We start from the raw sequence: 23,506 nt of genomic DNA on the forward strand, positions 1-23,506 counted from the left end.
CATCTTATCAATGAAAAGTTGATTGGTTTGCAATGGAACTATTTTGCACAGCTTGGCTGTGGTATTGATAGAGATGCTTTTCAAGTAGATGATTTATTATTTTCTCTAATTTTCGGTGGAATACCGTTGTTTTTTAGTTTTTCCGAATACTTTTTCTTGGCCGCAAAAGAAACAAAGGCACGATCAATATTGCAACTTCTATGATTTTCTACCAATAATTTCATTTATTAAGTTAACATCTACACAGATAACACTGAATCAATAATTTCACGCCACAATACTCGGTTCGTGGCCGCATCTCTCCATCCTCGGTTCTGCCCCACGCTCGCCAAATCGATACGCACATGATCCGCCCACCTAGCTCGCTGCGCTCCACGCCTTCTTGTACCAACCGGATCCAAAGCGAACACCATCTTTTCAGGGTTGCTGTCCGGCATTCTTGCAACATGCCCTGCCCATCGTATCCTTCCAGCTTAGGCCACCTTCTGGATACTGGGATCGCCGTAGAGTTGGGCGAGCTCGTGGTTCATCCTTCACCGCCACACACCGTTCTCCTACACACCGCCGAGGATCGTCCTAAGCTTCCGACGTTCGAAGACTCCAAGTGCTTGCAGGTCCTCCTCGAGCATCGTCCATGTTTCATGCCCGTAAAGCACTACCGGCCTTATGAGCGTTTTGTACATGGTACATTTGGTGCGGGTGTGAATCTTTTTTGACCGCAGCTTCTTCTGGAGGCCATAGTAGGCCCGACTTCCACTGATGATGCACCTCCGTATTTCACGGCTAACGTTATTGTCAGCCGTCAGCAAGGATTCAAGGTAGACGAACTCGTCGACCACCTCGAAAGTATCCCCGTCTATCGAAACACCAGGTCCGTCACATTCGGGCTCAGATAGTGTACCACTTCTAGTACTGCATTTGGTCCCTCGGTAGTACAAAAGGTACTGCTGGGGGCCTTGAGGGGCTGCTGGGGCCCGTCAGGAGTTAATCATCAATATTAACCTCCTTTTCCCGAGCAGCCTAGATAGCCGCGTAGTGTCGGTAGCGGTTGTTTCAACTGGCTAAGAATTAACACTACGGACTGCCTGTTCCGGTGGTAAAAGTCCACCTCACAGGTGACCCCTAATTTATGGTGTGATGCGTACCGTGCCTAAGAATGAATGGTTAGGGGGGTCTAAATAAAACCTAACCGCAAACGGAGCCTGTGGGGTACCAGGGCGCCCTCCACAGTATTGAGTCCTTCCTGTGCTACCCGGAGCAATGGTGCAGGTGACCTTGTGTTTCTCCGAGATAATCGGCTGCCCTTCTTCAGTCTCTATCTTGAGGCTTAATAAGGGTGGGATTATGAATATGTTGACATTTAATTTAAATTTTCACCTATATGGATTCGCATTATGCGTTTTACACAGTGTGTTCTGTGCTCTTTCGCCTTTGGCGACTTTAAATAGATACCGATCTGGTTTTTTCGTTGCTGGTCTTTTTCGTGCTGAGATTGCAAAAAGCTTAATCCTGCCTAGTTTGGGTAGTGGCTACGGTTAGGTTAGCTCAGATCAATCTTCAGCATAAAAGAACAGCAACGATCAATCTTTGCAGACTCATGCAAAATGGTGCAGCCCAAGTGGCGCTAGTTCAAGAACCCTACTTTCGTAGAGGGAACTTCTATCTAGGTAACCTTGTGGACCCAGTTTTTGCTACTTTTAGCAAGCTTGAAATGGCAAACTCGCGCTCCATGCCTCGCGCATGCGTGCTCGTTAATAAAGCAATCGTTGCTACACTCATTTCTGAGTTAACTACCAGAGATGTATGTGCTGTCACAATCGATGTTTCTGTTGGTGACCTCAACAGGAAATACGTCTATTGTTCGGTATATTTACCACATGATGAACCATCCCCAACGGATGACTTCAAACGAGTTGTCGTACACTGCGTAACAAAAGGCCTTCCGCTGATTGTGGGCAGTGATGCCAATGCTCATCACATCATCTGGGGCAGCTCGGATATCAATTTGAGAGGCTCCAGTCTGATGGAATACTTAAGTAGTACAGACCTTGGATTACTTAACATAGGCAATCGCCCAACCTTCATGGTTTCTAATAGAGAAGAAGTGTTAGACATAACGCTCTGCTCGAATAGAATCAGTCACGAGTTGACGAATTGGCATGTATCAGATGAGGAATCATTATCTGATCATCGCTTCATCTTCTTTGAACATTCAAATGTAACTGCGCAGACTTTGCGTTTTAGGAATCCCCGATCAACAAACTGGGAACTCTACATTGAATTGGTTGCGACCAAATTTCATGGATATTCTCCGTCCATTGAAAATCCAAGTGATCTGGATGATGCCGTTGATACTACAACATCCTACATTATGGAAGCTTTTGAAGAAGCATGTCCTCTGCGGTCTGTAAAGACTACAAGAGGGACCCCATGGTGGAATTCCGATCTGACTAGACTCAGGAAACAATGTAGAAGGAGTTGGAACAGACGCCGTTCAGCTGGATCAGAGTCGTTCAAGTCAGCTCGCAAGGCTTACAAGAAGGCTCTTCGTTCTGCTGAACGATCCGGCTGGAAAAACCTTTGTACAAATGTTTCCAGTTTGAGTGAAGTCAGTCGGTTGAACAAAATTCTTGCAAAATCTAAGGATTTCCAAGTGAACGAAATTCGCTTACCTAATGGTGACTTTACTTCTTCCGATGAAGAAGTTTTAGAATGTTTATTCAATACACACTTCCCCGGATGTGTGGACATAGCATCTACGGATGAACCAAATGTCTTTTCATGTAGTTACGAGTCTCTGGCCTCGGCTCGCAGTATCGTAACTACTGAATCGATTCAATGGGCACTTAATAGTTTTGCTCCTTTCAAATCTCCAGGAGCGGATGGGATTTATCCTGTTCTGCTCCAAAAGGGATTTGAGTCTATCAAACATGTTTTGAAAAAGCTACTTGTAAGCAGTTTTGCTACCGGGTACATTCCCAAATCCTGGCGTGATATTACTGTAAAGTTTATCCCAAAAGGAGGACGTGCGTCGTATGAGGACGCGAAGAGTTTTAGACCAATCAGTCTGACCTCTTTTCTTCTGAAATGTCTGGAACGCATTATCGATCATCACATCCGTGATGTTTATTTGGCAAACATGCCTCTTCATGTGAATCAACATGCTTACCAATCTGGAAAGTCCACTGTGACTCTTTTACATAAAGTTGTATACGATATCGAGAAAGCATTCGCTCAGAAGCAATCCTGCTTGGGTGTTTTCTTGGATATTGAGGGTGCTTTTGATAACGTGTCTTTCGATGCCATATTGGAAGCCGCACGAAACCATGGGCTACCTACAATGATTACCAATTGGATTCATCAAATGCTCAAAAACCGACATCTCTTCTCGACATTGCGTCAAGCAGCGATTCGAAAATTGAGTGTTTGCGGATGCCCCCAAGGGGGAGTCTTGTCACCACTTTTGTGGAATCTCGTAGCAGATACGCTATTGAGGCAACTCAATAATTGCGGTTTTCCAACTTATGGATTTGCCGACGACTATCTAGCTCTGATAGTTGGTATGTGCATAAGCACCCTATTCGACCTGATGCAAAGTGCTCTTCAGGTAGTCGAGAGTTGGTGTCGCCAATATGGCCTTTCGGTTAACCCGAATAAAACATCTATTGTTCTTTTTACGGAAAGACGAAACCGCGATGGAACTCGACCTTTGCGTCTTTTTGGCACTGAGATTAATGTGACTGATCAAGTAAAGTATGTCGGAGTCATTCTAGATTCCAAACTTTTATGGACAGCTCACATTGATTTCAGAGTCAAAAAAGCTTGTATGGCCTTCGGTCAATGCCGGCGAACCTTTGGTAAAACTTGGGGCCTCAAACCCAAATATATCAAATGGATTTACACAACAGTTGTTCGACCAATATTGGCATATGGATGTCTTGTGTGGTGGCAAAAGGGCGAAGTGAGAACAATCCAATCAAAATTGGGCCATCTCCAAAGGATGTGCTTGATGGCGATGTCTGGTGCGTTCTCTACAACTCCCACAGCAGCGCTCGAGGCCCTTTTCGACGTTGCGCCACTACACATATATCTTAAACAAGAAGCACTTTCTTGCTCTTACCGTTTATGGGTACTGGATCTACTGGAGAAAAATCCAGTGAATCGTAGATCTACACACACTTCGTTGTTTCCACTTTTGGTGAATTGGGACAAAATTGTCCTTGCTCCAAGTGATCTCACAATTGCTTGTAACTTTCCTTACAGGACATTTACCACACAATTCCCTTCACGGGAAGAGTGGACGTCTGGCTATTTGGAAAGAAGTATATCAAACAATATAGTATGTTACACTGATGGCTCCCTTCTTGAAGGTAGAGCTGGTGCAGGAGTATATTCTCGTGAGCTAAGGCTGAATCAGTTTTACTCACTTGGTAGAAACTGCACCGTTTTTCAGGCGGAAATATTTGCCCTTATGTGTGGAGTGCAATCAGCACTTCAACAGCGCGTAATGGGTAAAGTCATATACTTCTGTTCAGATAGTCAAGCTGCTATAAAAGCTCTCGCTTCGGCCAACTCAAGGTCGAAGCTTGTTATCGCATGTCGAACTCAAATTGAGGAACTGAATTCAGTCAACTCTGTAAACCTTGTATGGGTACCTGGCCATTCTTCCATCGTTGGAAATGAATTGGCTGATGAGCTAGCTCGCGATGGAGCATCGCATGACTTCATTGGCCCTGAGCCGGCTATTCCAATTTCGAAGTGCTGGGTGAAGCTTCAAATAAATTCTTGGGCGGCAACTCAGCACAAGCAATATTGGAATAGTTTGGAGTCGTGTCGTCAAACAAAATTGTATATTACTGAGCCATCTCCAAAGGTGGCGAAGTATTTAACAAATCTGTCAAAGCAGAATTGCAGTCTCTTGGTCAGAGCGTTGACAGGCCACTGCCGACTCAACTATCACATGGCAAATATTCAGCGTGCTGACTCATTTGTGTGTGATAGTTGTGACTCCGATTATGGAACTTCGTATCACCTGATATGTAACTGTCCAGTTTTTGCGCAAATGCGATTCCAATTACTTGGTAAACACTTATTAAGTGAAACTGAATACAGAAGCCTGAATCTTCAGGACATCCTGTTATTCTTAACCCGCTGTGGTAATGAGCTATAGGCTCTCTTTACGCTCATGCGTTTTGCAGTGCCCTTTTTAGGGCGCTGTTCGAACCCATTGTGGTATGGAGCTACATGCTCTCATTTCGCTTATGCGATCTTCCCTCTTCAAGGGACCCCACTCCTATTTCCTCCCATCTTTCCCTTCCCTTTCCTCTCCCATCGGGTAGATGATGAAATAGGCTCAAATATGGCGATGGCACAAATCTCCCAACTGGTGGGGAACGTGCCTTTGGAGCCGGCCTTCTGATACCTGATACCTGATCCCCGTCTATCGAAACACCAGGTCCGTCACATTCGGGCTCAGATAGTGTACCACTTCTAGTACTGCATTTGGTCCCTCGGTAGTACAAAAGGTACCCAAGTTTGACAGATCGCAGTACACTTTTCACGGCATTCTAGATTACCTTATGAGCCATAAAATTTTGGGAAACTGCAAGGGACATCGAGGTCTTTAATTTATCTTTGGTAACACTGCTACCTAGGCGAGCCCTGTCGCGCTCGGCCCCACCAGCCAGCATGTACTTTGTCTTGCCCGCATTCACCACCAGTCCAACTTTTGCTGCCTCGCGTTTCAGGCGGGTGAACAGGTCTGCCACCTTTTCAAATGTTCGGCCGACGATGTCCATATCATCCGCGAAGCAAACAAATTGACTGGATCTCGTAAAAATCGTACCCCGGCTGTTAAGCCCGGCTCTCCGCATAACACCTTCTAGCGTAATATTGAACAACAGGCACGAAAGTCCATCACCTTGTCGTAGTCCCCGGTGGGATCCAAACGATACTGTCGTATGCCGCCTTGAAACCGATGAAAAGGTGATGCGTTGGGACCTAGTATTCACGACATTTTTGGAGGATTTGCCGTACAGTATAGATCTGGTCCGTTGTCGATCGGCCGTCAACGAAGCCGGCTTGATAACTTCCCACGAACACGTTTACTATAGGTGACAGACGACGGAAAATGATCTGGGATAATACTTTGTAGGCCGCATTTAGAATGGTGATCGCTCGAAAGTTCTCACAATCTAACTTGTCGCCTTTCTTGTAGATGGGGCATATTACCCCTTCCTTCCACTCCTCCAGTAGCTGTTCTGTTTCCCAGATTGTGCCGATCAGCCAGTGCAGACAAATGGCCAGCCTCTCCGGACCCATCTTTATGAGTTCAGCTCCGATACCATCCTTACCAGCAGCTTTATTGTTCTTGAGCTGGTGAATGGCATCCTTAACCTCCCTCAAAGTGGGGGCTGGTTTGTTTCCATCTTCCGCAGTACTGACGAAGGCATTTCCTCCGTTGTTCTGTCCTTCATTTCCTGTGCTCTCAGCGTCATTCAGGTGCTCGTCGAAGTGCTGCTTCCACCTTTCGATCACCTCACGCTCGTCCGTCAGAATGATCCCATCCTTATCCCTGTACATCTCGGCTCGCGGCACGAAGCCGTTGCGGGATGCGTTGAGCTTCTGATAGAACTTACGCGTTTCTTGAGACCGGCACAGCTGTTCCATCTCCTCGCACTCCGTCTCCTCCAGGCGGCGTTTTTTCTCCCGAAAGAGGCGGGTCTGCTGTTGCCGTTTCCGTTTATAGCGTTCCACGTTCTGCCGGGTCCCTTGCTGCAGCATGACCGCCCGCGCTGCATTCTTCTCCTTCAAAACCTCCTGGCACTCCTCGTCGAACCAATCGTTCCGTCGACTCCGTCCCACGTACCCGACGTTGCTCTCAGCTGCATCGTTGATGGCTGCTTTTACTGTTCTCCAGCAGTCCTCAAAAGGGGCTTCGTCCAGCTCACCCTCTTCCGGTAATGCAGCCTCGAGTTGCTGCGCGTATGCCACTGCGACATCCGGTTGCTTGAGCCGCTCTAGGTCATACCGGGGCGGCCGTCGGTACCGTACGTTGTTAACGACGGAGAGTTTTGGGCGCAGTTTGACCATCACCAGATAGTGGTCGGAGTCGATGTTAGCGCCACGATAGGTCCTGACGTCGATAATGTCGGAGAAGTGCCGACCATCAATCAGAACGTGGTCGATTTGCGATTCTGTCTGCTGTGGTGATCTCCAGGTGTATCGGTACGGAAGGCTGTGCTGGAAGTAGGTGCTACGAATGGCCATATTCTTGGAGGCGGCAAAATCAATTAGTCGTAGGCCGATTTCGTTCGTCAGCCGGTGGGCGCTGAACTTTCCAATCGTCGGTCTGAATTCCTCCTCCTGGCTAACCTGAGCGTTTAGATCTCCTATGATGATTTTGACGTCGTGGCTTGGGCAGCTGTCGTACTCGCGTTCGAGCTGCGCGTGAAAAGCGTCTTTATCATCATCAGTGCTTCCGGAGTGAGGGCTGTGCACGTTTATTATGCTGAAGTTGAAGAACCAGCCTTTGATCCTCAACTTGCACATTCTCTCATTGATCGGCCACCACCCGATCACGCGCCTCTGCATATCACCCATCACTATAAAAGCTGTTCCCAGCTCATGTGTATTGCCGCAACTCTGGTAGATGGTATGGTTACCTCTAAACGTTCGCACCATTGATCCCTTCCAACACACTTCCTGCAACGCTACGATGCCGAATCCACGGTCCTTCAGCACGTCGGCGAGTATGCGTGTGCTCCCGATGAAGTTGAGAGATAAGTTGTTTACTTTTTTGGCAGTTTTCTCCTCTCTTCTCTCGCTTCTCACGGACGGAGAAAGTTGCCATCAGTATGCATTTGAATTCTACAGTCAATTGTACTGTATAATATCTTATATTCATTTTTGCCGTTAAATTGCGTCGTACATTGTTTTTCTCACGCATAAAAATGTTTTGCAACACTTGTGACATTGTACACTTTTTGAGTGTTACGAAATTGTAAAAGTTTAAGTGAATACCCGTAGTGACAGTTCGTGACAGCAGAATCTCGGCTCATCTTGACGTACATAAATTTCGTATCGGTTTCTCCCTCCCAGGCTAAAACCTGAGACGAGACTCGCGGAGACGGTCTTCTTTTTCTGCGATTGCTGATTTTTTTTTCTTATGTTGCTACTTAAAACACAACATCATTATTATCTTGTTGAAAAGAGCGCATATAATTATTAAAACAAACATCGATGTGTTTCATTAATAAACAATCGGCCTGTGTTGGTGTTCATAACAATTCGCTTGAAGACCTAAACAAGAGACTGAAATGCTTAGTTTTGTAATTGTTTTTTTTTCAGGGTTGTTCGGAATTTTGGAAGTATTTAACCCCTCTACCGACAGCTTCAATTTATTTTGCCGTAAAAATATTCAGCTATAGCAGTTTTTTGTTTTTCGATATTTTTGCATCATTTTTTCACATGCCCTAAAAAATGTCTTCTACACACTTAGATTTTTTCTCGTTGTTCGGAAATTTTTTTTACCGGATACGTACTGTAAATAAATATTCAACTGAAGTTTCGGTATTACAAACAAGATTTACCGAACACCCTTGAATATATAAGAAAATCAAAACAATGTTCTTCCAATTTTACCGAAATCGTCGTTTTATTTACCGGAAAAACTGTAAATCGTTTGGATTCACCGTAGACTGTAATTTTTTACCGTACTTCAGTTCATAGTGCCACAATGCTTTACCGAACAAATTGTGATTCGATATTTTTGAGGCCGCCATATTTGTTTTGATGTGCTAGTCAAAATCCAATACCGTTTAATATTCTGTGTTGTGGTCATGGACACTGTTTTTTGAAAAAAATAAAACTACAACAGCAGGATGAGCGCCTGGAACTACTTTTCCGTAAGTATGAGCTGAGGGAATCTTTTAAAAAACCTATTTTTAAGGTCGCTAATAAAATATTTTCGTTGTAGTATCCAACTGCCCAATTACGGTTCCGGATAGAATCGTCACACTAACGAGCATAACCACCCATGAATGGAATTTTTGTGCAAAAGCGCAGGTTCAAGTTGTTGGTGATGCCGCTGGTGGTTTCCCATCTTCATAAGCAGACATTTAGTTCATCTTCATACGTATTTAAAACGAAAACGCGAAATAAATCGATGAACTTTTGCTATCAATATGAAATTTATTGTTTTTATTTTGTTTTGATCATCCTATTCTATTACGACTGCCTGCTGCTACGAACAATGCGTTCGGTAGTTTATTTTACAATTCGTTCGGTAATAATTTACGAGCATATTGTAATTTTTTGACAGCTGCGTGTCGATTGAAATTACAGATTTTTCGGTAATCCTTAACTTTACCGGAAGCATTACCGAGCGCTCAGCGGTTTATATTTCGGTAAAAAGATTACCGGAGTCGGTGATATTTTCTAAGTGTGTACTTTAAGAATCTGTGTTGATATTAACCATTGGTTATCTAGCTCCGGAGATATTCAGAAATTTCTTCCCGACCAGAACCATATTCCTATCAGTAGCAGTTAAAAATAATAAAAATTGATATAATTTTGTTATCAAGTTGGATTTGTTCTCAACGTGTTATATTTTCAGTAATACTATTATAATAACATTTGTTATATTATTGACATCGCATTTATAAGTTTGCTGCAAATTACATCCGATGTCATAAACAGTAACATAATTTGCAATAATTTTGTTATTTTGTAACATCCTTGCAACACATTCTGTAATAATTCTGTTATAACCATAAAAGGATTTGTTATATTTTAGTTTTGTTTGGTGCAAATTTTGTTAGTTTTTGTTATTTAAACTACTAACGGTACATGTTTGATAACAACTGGTGATATAAAAAATCATATCAAGGAAACACATTCTGTCATAACCTTGTTTCTTCCGTCTGGTCGGGTTGGGGGACAGATGTTTTGCCATATTTTAGTCTGGTTCGCTGTTCGGAACAATAATTTAATGAGAGTCTGTTCTGAAAAATAAAGCAAATTTGTGCTATCGTTTTGGTGTAATGAACATTTTTGTTTCTAATACCAAACTGGCCGTATGAAGATCTTGAAAACTGCAAAAAAAAACACCATTTTGTAATATTTAGATTTCTTTGAGACAACTCAACTGATTTATATGATTTTTCCAGACAAACTCTTCAAAACATTTAAGTTTTTTTTTAAATTGACTGGAAACAAAATGGCAGTCAAATAAATTTCATATGGAGAATGTAGGTCCTCCAAGGAACATCTGAATTTCTTCAAAACCATATGACCAATGATCAATATTGATTCAGATTGTTAAAACAGAAGAGAAAAAATGGTGCAAAAATATCAAAAAACAAAAAAAAAACAATTCACTTTTTGTGGTACAAAACGTGAGCTGCTGGTAGAGGTGATAATAAAGCTAACATCGAGAATATTGATCATGGCCATAATAAAACATAAACAAATCCACCAGCTCTGAAAATATTACTTCGAAACTTTAGATATTCACAATCTTGATAAGGAAAATTTCCAGCACATACGAAACTTGAACATCAGTGGCGTAACTAAGGTTTTCTGAGCACGGTGTGGAGTCATTCCGGGCCCTTAAAAATAGGGTTGTGCACTGCTGAGATAACATACAATAAATATATTTTGTCGAAATTCTTTAGAACCAGAGTAACAGAAAAGTGATTCACGTTTTCGAATAAGACATCAATCGGAGGCCATTGCTTTGATCCACGTTACATCACTACAGTTATTCAATATTTGATGTTCTCCACCACTTACCTTCTTCGATATTGCCTTCCAACAATTCTGCGATTTCATCCTTCTGCACATTTCCATCAGCTGCGTTCTGATTGTAGTTTGGAATCTCCTGACTCGTGTTACAGCCCATCGCGAATATACTTTTTAATCACGACCACAACTGTGCAATTTCCATTCAAATAAATTTCCGCACTAACTACATTCAAAAAATCGTGACATTCTGTAGGAAAATGCAATCATTGACCGCAATCAGATACCCTTTCGACGATGTCATCAATTTCCGTTTCTCATCTGTACATCACAACCGCATGGCACAGGATTCGTTTCTTTCGGCCTTCCTTTCGTAACAACCATCAATCATGAATCGACTCGAACTTATTCCTTCTTCCCGCGGAGAAAGTTTTCACGACAGTCAAACGAAAGGAACCTGATTTCGACCAAACAATTTCACTTCTCACACTGACCTTCCCAAACGAATCTCTTTTCGCGGTTTGAATGACGTGTGAAAATTTGTAGCACCCAATGCAGGAGTTCAATCAAATAGATCAACATCAAATAACTCGCGGATGATGACTAAAAATCGATAGCAATTTCAACGAACTTTTTGTCGTGCGTGTCATTTCACCCGAGGCAGCTACGTACTTCGATAGTTGCAGCAAAAAAGATGACCATTAATTATTCAGCACTGCACTATTATTCCGATTTTTTTGCTTTAATCTTACAAGGTGTTTGAAGGTACGATTAAAGGAAGTTTAAACTTCGGTATTTTGTATGCACTTGCTTTCACTTGTGATAGTTTCCCGCTAAATTTTCACCACAATATGCTTCACAATGCTCCCCAGACCGTTATTAACAGAAAAAAAAATCTCCATCAAGTCTGTGCTCACAAGTCGATTTCTTTAGCTCGGGCAATTTTTTAATCATAGGGCTCGTTTTGAAATTATTTACTTATGATTTTGTCCGCAAATTTCAGGTAATATAGTGATATTTACACGTTTTTTTTTTCATCTACCGTTTTTATAATAAAATATGCTCTGCCAATACTTTGTTCAAAGTTGGGTTGTAAAGATATTCTTAATTTCTCGACAGATTTTTGATATGATTGATTAACAAAAGTTTTAGTTATCTCCTTTTTTAGATGTAATCTGCAAAATTTATCAATGTTTGTAACAGTCAGGTGACTACTGGATCAATCTTATGAGTATTGAATTATGTTCTAGTAACTATTGCAAAGTGTTCTCATCTCATCTCATCTCATCCCATTCGGTTTGTTTCTAGTTCGTCGAAAATTAGTGAAGCTTTGGAAAATTTGAAGCTTTGGTGCTACTATGGAAATTAGGGGCATATCTGATAAAAAAATATTCATATAAAACATTAAAGTTTTACTTTATTTTTTTTTTACTTTAAAGCTAAGTATGCTGTTCCGCTCAAGAAAAGTAAAAATTTCTGCGGAAGAAATGGTCAAGAAATTTTCTACATTGAGCTCCATTTGAAATGACATTTCTTTTCAACTGCGTACTGCAATCAAAGAAAAATGCATTTCTTGGCCATTTCGTGCAAGAAATTTTCCACGCATCGAGATAGGCGATTACTTTTCTGTTGAGGTGCATACTTCGCTAAATTTGTGGGAAATCAGGGGTATTTGTAATCAAACGACATCATGCCACCACATAATCGCTAGTGTTTGGAGACGATGTTTTTATTCCAGAATGCGAAACCATCACCTCCAACTTAGTTCTAATAACCTCCGTTATGAAAGATAGAGGCGCGTCGATTGTCGCCAGATTATCGTTAAACAGTCAATAAAAATGTCCGCTGGTAAAAGTGACAACGCGGCTAGAAAAGAGAAGTCTGCTTTTGCGTAATGTTAGAAGTTTCTGCTATATGGCATATAAATCACGTATTCAAAATCCATCATACCTGACTGATTTATAGACACATTTGAGTGAAAAAGTACGAAACGAACTATTTTGCACACTTTCACCAATTGCTACGACATAGCCAAGATAATTCTAAGCCATAAACAAAAATTAAAATGGAAATTCACGGTTTTCTCTCGGTAGTAATTGAAATACCAGGATATTTCCCGGTTTTCCCGATCTAGCGGTTCACTGGTCACCCATGTTCTAACTGATAAGGTGAAAGTTGGACGTTTTCTACCGCTATTATGTTTAAAATGCAATAACTTTTTTGTTTATCAATATTTTATTAGCACCATTTTTCACAGTTTCTAAAAAATCTCTTCTGCTTTGAGAACCTGGGTCCGGAGATATTCCGAAATCCTTTGGAGCACCAACGCGTAGCAATAACCCACGTAAATAACTCAGGCTACAGATTTTTTGTCAAGCTTGTCTACTGGCTTTTCGAAACAATACCTTGATTTGAGGCTGTTATGGTAAAATGAAGCACCGTTATGTTATGAACATTAATGTTTCTGATCCGTATCAATATCTTGAAATTTTCAAAAACATATCATATTGTTGTTTTTAGATTTCTCAGAGAAAATTCATCCGATTTAAATGATTTTTCCAAAAATCTCCATTTTGTCATTGACTTCAAAGCACATATTTAAATTTTTTGATAAATTGATTAAAAACAAAATTGCTGCTAAAAACAACAGGTCGGCAGAGTTGGTCTACCAAATAAACTTTGGAATATCCACAAACAATGATCAATATCGACACAGAGCATGAGCATGAGCATTGATGACCGTACAATTCGTAGTCGCTACTCCGTGATTGCCTCGAATAATCAAAATTCAGGGAATTAACAACCACGCCTGACGCCAACCACGTCGTTACGGTCATCGGGGAAGGGAAAAAATGTTAGTGTGACATCCATTGTTCCTAAACACCGAGTATACCTCTGCATCTTCATGGTTGCCACGGGAAGGAGTTTTGTTAGTGGGAGGGCTTCAAAGCTACATGATCAGGATTCACCTTGGTAAGTGATGCGATTCATGTAACCTCTGTTTAAAAAGTTATCTATCAATGCGTCGACATCTTATGTCAATACTTAAAGTGTCGAACCATCCATAGTTTGTGCAACAAATACAGCCATCTCTCTCTAACTCGATATTGAAGGGACCATCGAGTTAGGTAGGTATCGAGTTAGAGAACATAAAACCAGTGCAACTGCGATCCAAGAGACCATCGAGTTAGCCATGAAAACCAATTTCTACTATGGTTCTCTAACTCGATATCGAGATACGGAATATCGAGTCAGGGAGAGTTACCTGTACATAAAACATACATGTCAGGGTACAAATGTGTTATTACAAGCATGAAACGAGCTCACCAGTTGGTAATCCATCCTCGACGATCTCAATCTTAGCGTCAGTACGCTTAAGCAGGGATACAAAATCACTCCGATGGCGCGCGAATAAAGTGCTAACTCACAATGATCAATATCGACACAGATTCTACAATAAATAATAGAGTCTTTTATTTGTGAAAAAATGGTCCAAAAATAAAAAATGGTCCAAAAACTTGATTACTTTTGGAGCGAAAAAAGATGCTGCCTGTAGAGGGGATGATAAGACAGACATGGACTATCAATTTTTTCAAATGTTGGTTCAAGTTCCATGAAACAAATTTATAGAAAATTATCTTCAACACAATCAGATTTTATTATTAACTATAGGGGAACCATTCATACGATTTTGGTCTACTGTGCATACAAAACTGGAACAGAATTCTTCTAGGTCGGAAGTTAGTGCTTTTCCCTTGAACGATTTTGAATCCCATGGAACAAAATAATAATGGATGTTCTAAAATGTCATTTTTTTCAATAATTGGCTAGATGAGACACCTTTACAGATAGACACCGACACGTTAATGCCTGGTTTAGGGACAGAAAGTCGAAAGACGAAACATCGAAAGAAAGAAGCTCGAAAGACAGAAGGTCGAAAATGATTTTCTCGGTGGGAAATTATTGCTCCTTTAAAAAATGACCTTTTGTATTTCCTTGATTGTTTTTCCAACTTTTGTCTTTCGATCCCCTGTCCTTTCTACGTTTTGTCTTTCGATTTTTTGTCAAAGATTTTTAATGTGCACAGTGGATTTTTCTTTTAAAATAATTGAACCACCACTGTTTGGATCGATGCGGCTATATCTTTTGGTAACATTAACCTCACAGCAACGTTGCACACACCTAAGGAAAAGATCACCATAACATACCATTCGAAAATCTAATTGATTTCTTTTCGCAACTAGGATTTTCATGCCTATTACGGTTTAAACCAGCCGACGGTATTTTGAAAAAAAACCTGAAGTTCGTAGACACAAAAGTCAATTTGGACAAATTAAGAATTAAAATTGTGAAAAATAATAGAATCGTAGAATAGAATAGAATAGAACAATAGAATCGGATGCTTAAGCAAGGGCAAATGTTCAAACACAGTTTGAATAACCTTTCCTTGAGTATGGCTTAAGTTCAGTTGTCTTATAGACAGTTCTATATGAAATCTAGGTAATAGTGAAAAATTTTTGTTCGAAAGTACAATTATAAAATAGAAATCACTGATATAATGAGGTATGTCTTGTCCTTAAATCCGGATACCAGATGCAGGCCTTGTATTTAAATCTGAATACTTCCGAATCAAAATCCAGACAGCTGCAAATAACATGAATCATTTGACAAAATTAAAAAAACAAAATATGCCTTTAATCGAATAAATAACTCATTTATTAGAACTTTAAGCCCGAACGAGCTCCATCATATAGGATTGAATGGAAAAGAAACATTTTTAAGCATCGTTTACCTCACCTGAAGCCAAAGATATCCGATTCGGCGATGTGGGTTCGAACTGTTTGTGTTGATAATTAAAATCGATCGTTTTTAGGCATTCAAACGGAACTTTGTTCACTTACACACTCAATCTGTTCGGTAAAAATAACTGTGTTTTTGAACTACCGAAAAAGTCAATAGAATAAAAAAAAAATGTCCGAAATCGAATAACAACGATTTTTCACTGAAATGTTGCAGAGAGCTTTCTTTTTATATCATATATCGATAAAAAATAAAACATGGTGAAATTTGCTTTTCAATTACGCGTGAGGACAGTTTTCATTTTACAGTGATACCTCCATGAGTCGATATTGAACTGACATTTTCAGTAGTTCCAAAACCCAGTGAAATTTTACCGACCCCAGTAATTAAATCTAAGTGTGTATAACACTTTTTACAATACAATACTAATACTACTACTACACTACTACTGTATTAATATTATTCAATCGCACGTTCGAACAAGCAAAATATATCACTTTAAAAGAAGTTCAAATTTGAAGCCACTTGCCTGTAATTCCGGACAATCTTTGTTCACAACTTTAAATGCCTATGTATACTATATTTTATAGGTGCTATAGGTGCGAAAACCAAATTTCAAGTAATTTTATCCGGCGATAATAAGTATTCACAAATGTTTATAGATTGCATCCGTTATTGAAACAAGTATTTATAAGCTACCGTCAAACGGGGTAACTTGCAACAATTTTCAACTTCAAAGTTATATGGATGAAAAATTTGAGGATACAGATGAGACAAAAACTATTTGGTACCCTAATCGCCACGTATAGAATAACACGCGGTATTAATTTTGTCAGTATTTCGTTTTCTGGGATCAGGAGAGACGAAAAATATACATTTTCAATGCTACCCCTGATGTGGGGTAACATGCAACACACAGTGCTACCTAAAGTACACTATTAAAAATTTAATCTATATCGTGTTATTATGATCCTTTAATATTTTTTTGCGATTGTGCGATATTTGCCAGAAAACCATTCGCCAGAAAACTATTCGCCAGAATGACATCTGCCAGAAAACCATTCGCCAGAAAGTACCATTCCCCAGAATATTTTTTTTGTCGATTTTGATCAATTAATGAAGGGTGAAATATCTCGGAATCCAAAGATGGTCGTCACAATATTCGACTTATGCCACTTCTCACATCTCCACGACTACTAAACTAGTGCTACTACTACTAGTGCGGTTACAATATCGTTCTTCTCCTTTTAAGCTTTCTGTTAGTGCACAGAGTGGAGACATTATTACACTGTTATTCTACACCTCTTGTGAGATTTTTGTCTATGAGATTTTGAGACAATATTCTAAGCTGTTTTTCCTAGTTTCAATTCTCGAAGTTATGCATTGCCTTTTCTTTTACCACGAGCTATTCTTTATCTGTTCTTCTTTATCAGAATATTGTATTGTACCGAATTTCTCGTACAACTGCCAGATAATTTTTGCTCTTTAATGAGTAGTTTATTGGGGTTGTGCTTCTTTCACCCGAATATCGATACCCCGAATGTCGGTTCCCCGAACACCAGTTCCGCAAATGCCAGTTCCCCGAATACCCCGTTATCTCAAGTGGCATATTTCCTCGAAAATGTTTTGGCACTCATAATTATAATAATTTATTGTATATTTCAGGGTGATGAACGATTCATCATTTTCTTTGGGTTCATTCAAATATTACGTAACGCAAAATTTGCCAATTTTAGACCCTCTCTCTCCTCCACGTAACAGCTTTTGTATAGAAAATTTAAAATTTTTGTATGGACCGTAACACTATGTAAGACCCCCTCTCTCCCCCAGTTGCGTTACGTAATATTTGAACAATCCCTTTGTCGTTTTTTTCTAGTTCACCACTCTGTCTCTGAAGAATGTTTCTTATCTATAATGAACTGCATCTATTTTGAGACCGTCCTTCAACCACAGGGTCGCTCAAGGGGGGTGGGGAGGGGCTAGAAGGTGGTTGTTCCTATCCTAATACAGTAATGTCTCGATTTTGTCAGCCCAATGCTGCATTTAGGGTTGACAAAATCGGGAAAGAGCTAAAATCGAGATAAAATTTTTCGACTGGTTTCAAGTTTGATTTTACTTAAGGACTTAGTTTTATGATTTCGTTAATATAAACATTATTTTTTTTACTTCCATTTTTCTATGTACCGTAATCCAAGGTAACATTGTTAGATAATTATTAAGAACTAGTGGTCCCGGCAAACTTCGTCTTGCCATCAAGTAGGCTGTTGAAAAACACTATGCAAATCCCGTGTAGAAAATGTCAGATTAGTTTACTCCCGTTTTCCCCACTATCCCGAAGACTTTCTTAATTTTTTCATCGCACAAACACGTCGGAGCCCTGGACGAATTCAACAGTGAAAGAATCATGTAAGTCCAATCACCCGTTCTCAAGTTATTTCGTGACATACAAACATCATTCCATTTTTATTTATATAGATTTAAAATTTCAAAAATTCGACCTTTAGATAATTGTGGTTAGACGTGGCCAAGGTCATAATTGACTTAATGCATCGAATATTGCTAGTATTGATGTGTTTTGTCTTATCAAAATAAATATCAATTTTAGGCTGACAAAATCGGGTCAAAAAGGGTGCTAAAATCGGGGGTAGATAAAATCAGGGGCTGACAATATCGGGTCATTACTGTACCACGAGCCATACTAATTTCAGGTCATTCGGGAGAATGGATTGCGAGGAAAAGTGTGTTCGGGGAAATGATACTCGAGGGAAAAACATTTGGGTAAAAATAGACCAAAAGGTTTTTAGTGATAATGATCGCCTAAATTTCAGTACATGAAAAAGTATTCAAAAAAGAGTCATTGTCTATCGCTACTTGATATGGTTTGGGGAAAAAAAGAATTCTCCATTCTTCATACATAGGATGTTCTTATTAATTCTACAACTGTCTTATTCGTCTGAAAGCTCCTCAAAGTTGTTACAGTAAATATAACTTTAATTTTCGAGTAGAGGCATTAATTACAATCAGTCTTGTCAATATCCAACGAACTAGCCCTTGAAAAACAACAAAACTTTAAAGAACAGCATATGATGAAAAGAAGGGAGAACCACTTGTGATTATTTCAAACCATAATTCCCTGTAAAACTTAATAATATAAAAAAAAACTTTTAATTGAAACTGAAAAATTCAGGAAGGAAATCGTATGGAATTCACTAATTATAAAAGTATAATCTCATGCTATAAAATCTGTATAACAATAGCTGCAACGTATATTGAAATCTCGTAAATATTCAATGAATTAGTCTATAAGAAGCAAACAAAACTTTGAAGAACAGCTTATGCTTAAAAGAAGGGCGAATTTCTTGTTAAGTCTTCCAAACCATAATACCATTTTACAGGGAAAACATATATTTTAAAAACAACCTTACTTTATTGCCAGTATCTTTCATAAATAGTGGAGCAGCTTTTAATGAATGCAATTGTTATTCTGTGGTACGTTTTCTTTCTAGTTCCACTGTTTCTCAGGATTAAGTGCTGCCTCTTCAATTCATATTTATAAAGACTCAAATGTTGATGTTGATCGTTGAACGCTCGAGAAATCTTGAACCGTAAGGAAGTCATGTGTACCTTGTCCATCAATTAGTATACTAGAACCACACTATCCATAATGGATATTCGAATCTGGCTCACTGAGTCAACTGGAGATGGTGTCCAAGAGATCCTGTACTTTTTTGAGTATACAAACAAAAATTTCCAATTTTTTTAACGCTGTGGCTTGATTAGTTCTCCTACAATTGCAAACTTGATTTACCTGAAAAAAAAAAAAATAAAAAAAAATCTTGGGGATGGTCCATTCTGGGGAATGGCACATTCTGGCAAATGGTTTTCTGGCGAATGGTCTTTCTGGCAAATGGTTTTCTGCAATATGGTACTTTCTGGCGGATGTCATTCTGGCGAATAGTTTTCTGGCGAATGGTTTTCTGGCAAATATCGCACAATCTTTTTTTGCATTAAAAGCATGACAATAATCAAAAACAGGCTTCTCTACTCTTAGAAAATTAATTATTTTTGCTTGAATTATGAGTAATAAATCAACTCCATTAGCATTGCATAAGGTGTCCTTACGAAGAAAATAAAACGTATCATAAAACTCGAAGTTATTGGAAAGTCATTGAAACACTTTAACGCAATTTTTCCACAAATACAATGATATTTTAGGTTATGCTTCACATTACTTATTTTTTTACATATTTAAATCAAAGTTACGTATCTCATATTAATATGTATGCCTTGAAATTGTGTCTGTTGGTGTTTTGACATAACTTTCATCATATTTAATGCAAAAAGTTCTCAATGGAAGATCTGCAAGTTATTTTATATACAGATTTTCAGAATTATTAATTATTTTTATGGAGATTTTTCTAATAACAATGTGATTTATGTAAATTTTCTAATACTTAGCACCAAAGGTGTATTGAATTGATTGAGCTGAAAAAAAATTTAATGTACTCAACAAATATATGTTCAATTTTGCCTTTTCATATGTTTTCGATGACAAACGGCAAGAAATATCGAACAATTGAGATCAAAACTGTTGTTGCAAGTTACCCCGCAAGGGTAGTCAAAAGCGTTTTTGAATTTTTAAAGTGTTTAAGCACCAAAATATCAAAACTTTTATATTGTCAATTTGTACACTACTAAGTATTGTAACTGATAGTAAATGCCCCGAATGCCATATTTCTACCGTTTGTGTTGTACGAGGAACGTTTTTCGGCATTAACTTCATACAATCTAACGTGTTATATGATTTTCGCCTCCAGAAAACCAACCAAGAAAGAAACAACACCCAAACCCTCGCCAAAATCTTCTGTTGTATATCTCTGGTCCATAAATGGCGGAATAAATTAAAATAATTTAACTCAATGCTGACCGAAACGACAATTCTATAACATGTCGAAGTGTTGCAAGTTTCACCCCTGTTGCAAGTTACCCCGTTTGACGGTATACAAAGCGTACAACAAGCGTAGGAAGAGACAGTTGTCGGGGTAGCAGAAAAACTAAAATGTATCGCGTGTTTGCAGCATCCCTTTCAATAAGTAAAGAGAGTGTTGAAACCAATATATTCATTCAAAACCTAAAAGAGAAAATAGTTGAAGGTTGATAAAGTATATTTGATGTAATAAGAACACCAATTTTTACTTTGGATATGAGAAATCTTCACGTTGAGTTGGCTATGAAATCAATCTTGTGAAATACTAACATGTAACTTTGATTATCGATTCAAAAAAAAAGTTCCACCGAGTTCCACCCTAAATCACGCACGGGCATGTTTCTTAGAGGTCTGAAAAATACAGCTGCAACTCCCTGCAACTCGTCGAGATTTTTGATTATTTTTAGGTATACTCCTTAACCAGCACAAGTATGAAAATGAGTTGGTTGTGATAAAAAATCCGATAATCTTGCAATGCTTTGTAGCCTTGGCACAACCTTACATTACACCATAGCAAGTTTATGCTATAAATAGGTAATATATTTTAAATGTAGTTTCCAAGATTTTATTTAAATTTTGTATTAACAACTAGAAAATTGGAAACAACGTTTTTTTTGGTAAAGGCGTATAAGTCACTTTTTCAGCTACAGTAAGAAGAGACATATTTGCAAATAACTTCATACATCCTTATGAGCAGTACTAATTGCAAGGTTTTTCTTGGAAAATAATGAAATTGGCGCTTGGGACAGTTTAGCGATTATGCGTATATTATACGTCTTTTATGCAAATTGTAGCACTTTTGACCAGAAACAACTTTCCTTTCCATACAAAGGTGCTCAAATGGCTTGATCTTCCAGTTTTGATTTTTGTCCCCCATCTCCATACATTCAACGCACTCAATTCTAATAGTTCCAAAGGTTGACATAAAGAATGCAAAAGATTCAAATTACAATTTGAGGGAATCTCAACAAAAACTTATAGATTTTTACAGAAACACCGTTTTAAAGATACCGCGAAATTTAAAAGGAGAAATCACCGGAATCTTATAGATTAGCCGAGTTCCAAAGTTTGTACCACATTCTTAATATTTCCACAAAAATCGAAGAATAGCTTCTAGAATTCCATAATTATTATAACAAACCCAAATGTCTATCGGAATCGTAAAACTCCTAGGGATTCCAGAATTTCAAAGGAAATCGAAAAATCCACGATGTCATAGTTCTAATGGTAAATTCAGAATAACTTTATCAAAACCTTAATTCCTACCGCCATTAATTACCGCAATGCACACAAAAAATAAACAAATTCCTACGGTAACCTTACCACGTTCTCAGATTTTATTTAAATTATAGAATTGCTAATGCTAGTTTCAGACTAGAGCTGATATTTCGTATAGGCTAACTTGATATCAAATATCATGCTTGTTATTTCTAGTGAAAACAAGATGAATGGTATCTGATATCAAGAGAGCATTTAAAAAGCACTAGAGAGATTTAAAAAGCATGCCTTAAAAATTTTCATTTTTTAATTATGAGTTTGAATCCTTGCATTTCATTGCTCCTATGATCACTTGATAAAAAATATTGCACTTTCCTGCTCCTTATTTGATTAACCAAAGCAACGCAATGCAATAGTAGTTTACGGAACAAGTTGCAGAATGATGATTTTTACAGCACGAGTCGTAAATTTATCCTACGAGGCTTGCCGAGTCAGCCTGCAACGAATTACGTACAACTTTTTTTGAAATTTTAGAGAAGACCACTTGAGGGTATTGGAAATTACATCGGAATGCATTCACCATTATTTTACAATTTCTGAAATATTGTTTTGTTATGATTCATTACGCAACTCAAAACAGTTGCGTAATGAGAAAGCGTTGCGTAATGCATCATTACAGCACTGAGCGTAATGACTATTGCCGTACTATATACTTCAGTGCAGGAAAGTAGACTGTTTCATGACAGATTGGCGTGATGAAAAACAGCCTATTACGATGAGTAATTGCAAAAAAAGACATTTTAAAGACTGGTAGAAAGTTGGCTGTATTTTTACAAACCTACTTTGAATCAAGTTAGTGTTTTTTTTTTTCCTGAAAATAACGGTGGATGAAAAACCGAATATCATAATTTCCTTATAATTTGTGAGTTGAACAATCAAAAAAGCCTAACTTCAAAACAAGCCTTAAGTTGTTTTTTTTTTCTGGTGTGCAATTTGGATATGGAAATCGACTGGCGAACACCTATGTGATAGAGATTGTTTCTGATAATAACGGCCTGTGGAGCACCGTGTCCTCCATTCAACGTTTCAACCAACTGTAGCCCAAACACCGATGTTTATAGTGTTCCCGACGCGAGTTCACCCACACCACTTCGCCTAGAAATTATTTCACATCGCGAAAAAAAATATCGCTGCACATTTGCTTATTGATTACCCGTCGCCACGCCGTCACTATTGTCTCCTTGCCTTCACAAAGGCCGAACACGACTTGCAAACGCGGTGATTAAGGTGCTTCCCTTGTCTAAGTTGTAGTCCTGTAACCGACCACGGCACGCGATCCAACTTTCATCGTAACGACTTCCAACGGAGAAGTAATCAACGGACAAAGCACCTAAGCGAACCTTCGAATCCCATCTGAGCCCCGGAACTACTCGACCGACCACAGTGAGTTCTTTGTTGCAACTCAAACAGCTGCCTGATGGCGCGCGGTTGTTTGCCCAGGAGTAAACTGTAGGCATGGTGATCCTGAATCGAAATTATTGGTTCCCCGTCTCCAATCCCCAATCGGATGGTACGATGGTTCTGTTTGAGCAGAAACCACGTTGCCTTCCAAGCCAGGGGCCATTAGTCGCAAACGATCGTCACCGTTGTAATACAATTTGTGGAAAGGATTCAGCGCTCTTGGCATTTCGAGGTCAGTTTGAGTTGACCTCATTAGACGCGGGATAGAAACCATGAAACTAAGGCACAGACAAACAG

The 23,506-nt window shown here is 39.1% G+C and overlaps 1 protein-coding gene across 2 annotated transcripts in view; it reads right to left on the minus strand.

Moving 5' to 3' along the window:
• LOC5573063 (leucine-rich repeat-containing protein let-4) overlaps nucleotides 1-23,194 on the minus strand; it is a 306,482-nt gene extending 283,288 nt beyond the window's left edge. The window contains exons 1-2 of one of the 2 annotated variants that reach the window (XM_021853048.1): nucleotides 22,962-23,194; nucleotides 10,795-11,576 (exon numbers count right to left, since the gene is read on the minus strand). In XM_021853048.1, the coding sequence (XP_021708740.1) occupies nucleotides 10,795-10,903 (109 nt within the window). In that variant the 5' untranslated portion in view covers nucleotides 10,904-11,576; nucleotides 22,962-23,194. Of the gene's footprint in view, nucleotides 1-10,794; nucleotides 11,577-22,961 lie in introns of those variants that run through there. The other variant, XM_021853047.1, reaches the window with a different exon arrangement.
• Nucleotides 23,195-23,506: the final 312 nt, after the last annotated feature.

The sequence above is a fragment of the Aedes aegypti genome, chromosome 3, assembly GCF_002204515.2.
Source record: "Aedes aegypti strain LVP_AGWG chromosome 3, AaegL5.0 Primary Assembly, whole genome shotgun sequence".
NCBI lineage: Eukaryota > Metazoa > Arthropoda > Insecta > Diptera > Culicidae > Aedes > Aedes aegypti.